The 7,041-nt window shown below is 40.6% G+C and overlaps 1 protein-coding gene across 1 annotated transcript in view; it reads left to right on the top strand.

The window, feature by feature from the left end:
• Positions 1 to 48: 48 nt before the first annotated feature.
• Positions 49 to 7,041, top strand: part of LOC104628671 (ectopic P granules protein 5 homolog) — a gene marked incomplete at its 5' end in the record, with an annotated part of 30,064 nt that continues 23,071 nt past the window's right edge. The window contains 7 exon segments of the mRNA XM_010297334.1: positions 49 to 159; positions 934 to 1,053; positions 2,413 to 2,579; positions 2,779 to 3,006; positions 4,883 to 5,006; positions 5,687 to 5,828; positions 6,923 to 7,041. The exon segment at positions 6,923 to 7,041 is cut by the window's right edge and continues 21 nt beyond it. Coding sequence (XP_010295636.1) covers positions 49 to 159; positions 934 to 1,053; positions 2,413 to 2,579; positions 2,779 to 3,006; positions 4,883 to 5,006; positions 5,687 to 5,828; positions 6,923 to 7,041 — 1,011 coding nt within the window.

Genomic DNA, 7,041 nt, shown 5'->3' with positions numbered 1-7,041 from the left:
GGATTTAACACCGTTCACCACAACTCTCTGTTTTCTGTTCCCATGCAGAATGCCTTGGGCTATCATTGTGACAAAGGTCTGCTGTCTTCACTTGTTAGCTGGATTGTGGCAGGCAATGTGACACCTTCTTTTGTTGAGGGCAATGCCAATTCCTCTCAGGTAAGTGGTGTGATGGTATTGTATAAACAACCCTGGGATAAGCAATATGCAGGTGTTCAGGGGTTTTTTTTTTTTCTGCTTTTGCAGGTTTTTGCAGATTTTTCCTCTTGTTTTCTCTTTCTTCCTATCCCTGTGTTTGTGAGCCTTCTTGTGATAAAATCCTAATTTAGCCTAAGAGAATGCTGTGGGTTTATTATGCTAAAGGGAATATGGACACTGCTCAGGGAAAGTTTGTCTGATCTGTGTCCAAGAATTCATATAATAGGATTTATTAGTAAAGATTTTTTTTGACCTTCAATTGTTCTCAGTGTATTTAATGAGAGAAAAAATGTAAAGCCTAACTCTTCTGTTAGATCAGTCTTTTTCTGAGAAATATTTTGAATGCTGGTTGCTTTCTCTCTGCTTAACCAAGTTCCCCATTGGAGTAAAAAGAAAAAATCCTGCAGTACCCCAACTGGAGATGTGTAGTGCAGGTGGGAGAGAGGAGATCTTATTTTACAGAGTTTAAGTAGGTTGTTTCCTCCAGAACTCTCAGGATAATTCTGTCAATTGTCCCTGTTTCCTCCCCCATCCTAGGATTGTACCAAATAGAGAGAGGATGTTTGAATGTAGATAAGGAGGAAACTGGTTCTTACTTGTTGAGGTATGATACTGCTTTTGCAACTTTGTAATGAGAATCTGGCAAAGACATATTCCTCTTAAGAAAACAGCAAGCTTCCTGATCCTACCCCTGCCTTTTTGTTATCAGTGCTTCTGTTACTACTGTTTTTACAGGTCTGGTATTCGTGGATGGTGTTAAATATGGAGTCAATATTTGAAGAAGATTCACAGCTTCGCAGAGTTGTGGAGGGGGAGTTGGTTATTAATGCTTTAACTCCTGATCAAGCTTTGAAGGTGAGAGAACTATTCATCTGCTTTTATTAGACACAACGACTTGAGAAAAGTGTTCTCTTGTATTGCTTAGTTTTTATCTTATGTGCTTTTTCTTACCAGGATAAAAGCATAACTAATGCTTTATCTGGCTTTCCAGGAGAAAATATACCTCAGGGAGGTTTTCTTTTACATTTTGAGTTGAACATTTAAAAATTACCATGCAAATACCTGGTTTTTAATATACCATTATTTATGGAAAACTTCAGTCACTAATTAGTGCTCTTGCATAATTTTGTGGGTCATCTCAATGCCTTATGATCTTCAGTGGATTTATTCTATACCACTGAGATGGGGAGTGCAGACACTCTTATTTTACAGGTGGGAAAATGTGTCTATATTTCAAAAAGCATTTCTCAGATGATTTGAATTTTGCAAAAGTCTGAGCTTTATGTTACTCTACAGTCCATGGGAGCTTCGTGTGTGACTTTTTAATCATTTAGTGGGTCTGTGGGGTAGTGTTCCGTGATGCTAATACAGAGTGCTACTGCTCATATGTTGCATTGCCTTTGTTCTGCTTTTGTAAAAAAAAAAAAAAAAAAAAAAATTTTCCTTCTGTATTCTTTCTTCATATTAGTTTTACTTTACATTTTAGATTTTCAGTAGGGCTGTATGGCATGTAGTCTGGAAAAAGCTAAAAGTGGTAGCATGCTGTAGCATTCTGCATCCTCCTGTGGCTTAAGACTTAGTTTTACTGGTTGGAACGTACTGCGTGCTTCACTGCTGCTGCTTTGTTCTCTAACAGCACTGGTCTTATGAAACCCTAAACCACCTTCATGGGGAAAAACTGCAGCACAAGAAGTTCCCCCTCAAGATGAGGAAAAACTTCTTCACTGTGAGGGTGACAGAGCACTGGAACAGGCTGCCCAGAGAGGTTGTGGAGTCTCCTTCTCTGGAGACCTTCAAAACCCAACTGGATGCATTCCTGTGCAACCTGCCCTAGGTGGTCCTGACTTGGCAGGGAGGTTGGACCAGATGATCTTCAGAGGTCCCTTCCAACCCCTACCATTCCATGAAAAACAGTAATTCCCTGTAATTGACACCAGTGGCTCAGTTGGCCTTGCATCACGCTAGCCCCTCCCTTCATGCTACCTTCTTTTTAACCATCAGAGGTGTAGCAATGCTCTCTAACAGTTGTCCAACACAACTGTGAGCTAGGCAGCTCTTCCTCTAAGACCTGTAAGAGGTGTGTGAACGTTTCCAAAGGTTTCTCCTTTGTAATTGCTGAGTTTTCACACTGTGCTAATCTGTTAGGTTAAGCTATGACAACCGGTTACAGGGAAGAGCAGTAGAATACTTGTCTGAAAATTGTTCTTTTTGCAGAAAGCACAGACCCAGCTGAAGCTGCCCATTGTACCTTCCCTTCAGAGGCTCATGATTTACCGCTGGGCTCACCAGGCCCTTGCTACCCCTGCTGATCACCCTCTCATGCCGCTAATCTGGCAGAAATTCTTCCTCCTTTACCTTCACCGACCAGGACCACAATATGGGTGAGTCTGATCATAAGGGCTCTAACAGATTATCAAGCACTAATAAATTTGCACTGGAAGTGAGATTAAGTGTCTCACACTAAGACTGCACCTGAAAGCAGTGGGTACCAGTAACTTCTCTAAAGAGTCAATTTTTTTGCAGAGGTGCTGATTTGACACTTGCAACAAGACTTTGTGGTGCTTTTTTGTTCATTTTTAGATTACCCGTAGATGGCTGTATTGGAAGACGTTTTTTCCAGAGTGCAGCTCATGTTAACTTACTGAATGAAATGAAGCAGCGCTTAATAGAGGTAGCAGACTTCCACCATGCTGCCAGTAAAGCACTAAGAGTGGAGAGTCCTGCAGAGGGCAGTGACAGATCACCGGAGAAGGCAAGCTGCTCATCAGACTACCTGACTTCACCAGAACTGCATAAGGAACTTGTCAGGTAAAAAAAGACTGCCCAGGTCAGTCTTACTCAATGCAATCCCCTGAGCTACTGCTAGAGCACAGTCTTAGCTGTGGGAGGTGTGAAGGGATGTGACCGCTGGCTGACCTAGATGTACTGCAGGCGCTTGTTATATGCTTAGTTGTGGTCAGATCTGTCCCTCTGTTGATAAAACTTGTTTTGCTTGAGGGGCAGCTGATTTTACTACTAAAAATAAAACATTCTTGATAGAGTTGTTGCTCCCCTTAGGGGAGAGCTTTGCTTTTTAATTAATGGTATCCTCGTGCTGGTAAAATATTTGTTCTTTAGACATACCTGCTACCGATATGTACATTGGTAGCTATAAATGCAAAACACTACTTTGTGCGTATACATCTGTTTGTCGCAGACCAGGGCCTAAATTTATGTCTGAGGAGGATTACTTGGTTAGGGAAATTACTGGGGACTTCAACACATGACTCAGTGCAGTTTACACAGTTAGCATGCTAAAGTTGAGCGTGACAAGTGTGTTCTGTGCCAGCTGGCAAGTGAAATGTCTGCTTAACCAAAACATTAGCACAAGACTGTCTCCTTGTGTTGGAGTAGGCTAAGGAGATGGGCATGGCCACTCACTGCAAGTCAGCTGGTGAATGCTCACTTTTGTAAGGGGTGGTAACTTCTAAGAGCTCCTTATCTCATGCACACTGAGATTGTAGCTATGCTGTTCAGAAGTCCATGGTTCTGTTACATGGAGACTTGTGCTCTGAGAAGTTTACCTTAAGAAATATTTGCAGCATTACAGTATCTGAATATTCCCAGAAACTAGTTGAAAGGATTATTTGGAAAGAGTTCCTTGTTCTGGGGGTTTGGGCATATGGGATCTGAGCTTCTTTTAAGTGCTTCCCTCCCCCCGCCCGCCCCCGAAATCAGTAGGTACTGTACAAGCAAACAAGGGAGATCATAAATCCTGCTTGGTCATTTGTGAAAAATAATCCAGAGGTGTTCACTGTGTGTAACTTGATTAATATTTTCAGTCTTTCATTTCAAAGGAGTTCCCCACTGCAGCATAACCAGACTGCTCTACAGACAAGTAAATCTTATGCTCAGGAAGTTTAAGACCACCTAGACAAGAGGGAAAACATTGGTAGAGTTCATCAGAGCTGACTCTTGGAACTAGACTACTTCCATTTTTTCACCAGTTACACTAATACAGAAAACAGGAGTTTGCTCGTGATATTTAATACCACAGTGCAAAGATTTAATGGTATTCTAGTTGTTCCTGTAATTTAATCAGGGAAGCTTGGATGATATGATCATAAAAAGGGTACCCCTCAGAGCGATGCCAGTCGAAGAAAGAAGTGTATTTATGTTAAAGTACAGTGGTAGCAGAGGAGGAAATGGGAATAAACTAGCTGTGAATTTAAGTCTGACAAGAAATTAAAAGATATAACTCAGTTGTGAGCTTTTAGAGCAGGCACTCTAGAGAAGTGATGGGGTGAGAAGCCAGACTTGCTCAGAAATAATCTTTTTTTCCTTCATCGGTCTTCTGAATGGGATTGTCAATATAATTCTCTGACATAAGAGACACTTCCAGTCCTGGGTCATGTTTGCTAATTTGCATCAATATTTTCCTTATCAAAATTTGGTCTGTTGCTCTTGGTTATTGCCCTTCATACTTTTCCAAATAACATCTTTCTACTGCTGGTCTTTGAACTGACACTTAGTAAGCTAGTTGCAATGCATCTGAAACCTCTACTTTTTGAGCCGTGTTAACTTGCAGCATGATTTGTTGCCTTAACTCTACACCCCAGAATGAGACTGCTGTGTAATACATGCTGTGCATACAATTAAAATTCATATTGATTTATTTTATTCCGTTTTTTGTTTTTCTTCTCAGGCTTTGTAATGTTTTTGTTTTGTGGTTGGAAGAAGAGAGTTTCCAGAAAGGAGACACATACATTCCTTCTTTACCGAAGCAGTATGATGCACATAGACTTGCTAAAGTCATGCAGAATCAACAGGTGAGGTCGCAATGATACTGGCAATCTGGGATCCAAAATTCACTTCACTTGTTAAAGCGGGCCTTCTAAATTAGTGAGAGACTTTGTGTCACTGGTCTCTAGTATGCCTGTGGCATGTATGATACCTTCACAGCTCTAACTTTTTTCCTAAAAATCCTGTGCTATCCCAAACTGCCTTCTTTTGTATTTGAGCGAGGACTCATGAGTAGGTTTCTTGCATACATTAATGATTTTGGAAGGGCATTTCTTCCTGCCTGCTTTGTTTTTATTTCTCTAGGATAAGTGACTACTAGAAATGCAGCCTGCCTTAGCCTGGGTAGTTAATTGTGGCAGGATGGTTTAGACTATTTTGGTTTACTCTGTGTTCCTTTTTTAGGAACTGAGTTTTAATAATCTGTACCCTTTCACTCCAATTTGTTAGAAATTATAGCATGTGTATTTGTCAGATTTCTTCTCCAGGTGTGACGAATGGTTTTCAAGTGGCTTATCTGTTTACGTGATAAAAATGCTGCAGCTTTTTTCTTCAGTTTAGATTTTTTCCCTAGTAGTATTTTCCTATGACTTAAAAACTGCAAGGTCTAGTTTTATGTACTTATTTTAGTTCCCCAGCTACTGGGGTGGATGCAAGCATACGGTACTGATCAAAGTGGGGATGATAATTTAATTCTTTTGTGCTTTAGGATTTGTGGATGGAATATGTCAACGTTGAACTTATACACCATGAGTTTCAGGAAGCTCTAAATCTTTGGCTGCAGGTTCAGCTTGAATCACATACACCCTGTGTTTCTGCAGGGCAAACAGATTTCACCAATCCTTTATCAGGTAAGAGATAAGAACATTTTTAATGAAACCAGGCCAGAAAGAATTCTTAGGAGGTTGAAGCCCTGTTTTCTGTTGGAACATAATGATGCTTGTGAATAAAGATGTTAACAGAGTATGGTTTTTATGGGTACGGTATTTTGCATGAAGTTTTCATGCTGTTCTCACTAAGGTGCCCGTGTGAGAGGCTAACATCGACATTTTTGGTTTGAAGTTTGCCACATCACAGAACAGCAGGTCATGTTGTACCTAGAGCTTCGGGGTGAACTTGCCAAAGATTCCTCTGCACAGAGCATGCTTCAGACAGGCTGAATTTTCCTGAAGTTTAGATAGACAGCTGCAAGCAAAGGCAAAAAACACTGTAACTGAAAACAGAAAGATTGTCGCTTGGGATTTATTTTTTGTGGTGCGTTTTTGTTTGTTTATTTTTTTTGTTGTTCCCAATGTCTTTCCTTGCTGTTTCCCTGGAATTTTGGCACAGTGAAAGGGTTGTTCTAGCACACAAGGGGATAATAGTCATGGTAGGTACATTAAGGATATGGTGAGATTGGATGGGGGGGTGATTAACAAAGGGGAGCGAGGGAATAGAAGGAAACTGGAATAGTTTCATAGGTGAACTGTCGGTGTTTGGGCAAAGGAACTGAGTGGGAAATAGCAGGAGGAGAGAGCTGTGCTTTGGGGAGGAATGGGAGCTGACAACACTAGAGATGGGGATGAATTGTAGGGAGAAGATGAATTTGGCTTAGCAGACTGGGTCTGGGAGCCTCTGTCCAATGAAGAGAATAAATGGGGTGATAAGAGGAAAATTGGAAGGGTAGAAGGTAGGGAGTGGCTGGGGGAAACAAGGAAAGCAGTGGTGTCTTGGATCTTAATGTTGTGAGATGGAGCTGATCATGAAAACTAGCTGTGTGAAATAAACTTTGTCAACAAAAATAGGAAGACTATTTAAGTGATTTTTAAAAAGGGAGAAAACTTGAGAAATATTTGTCTGCTGCTAAAAATGTTTCATGCAGAAAAATTCTGAATTAAATAATGTTTTTGTTCAATTTCCTCTAAATTTCTTATTGACAAAACTTCCTTCTGCTTTCTTTTTTTAGCCAAAGAGAGGATAATGAATAATTTGAAGAAGTTTGATACTCCTAAGCCCCTTCTTCCGCTCCAGACGATGAGAGCTCCTGTGCCAGTTATTTCCTCTGCCAGTCTAGTAAGTCAGAAA

This window comes from Phaethon lepturus, unplaced genomic scaffold (assembly GCF_000687285.1).
Source record: "Phaethon lepturus isolate BGI_N335 unplaced genomic scaffold, ASM68728v1 scaffold28111, whole genome shotgun sequence".
NCBI lineage: Eukaryota > Metazoa > Chordata > Aves > Phaethontiformes > Phaethontidae > Phaethon > Phaethon lepturus.
Note: the sequence above shows the minus strand (reverse complement) of the source record. Positions and strands in the feature narration are given on the sequence as shown.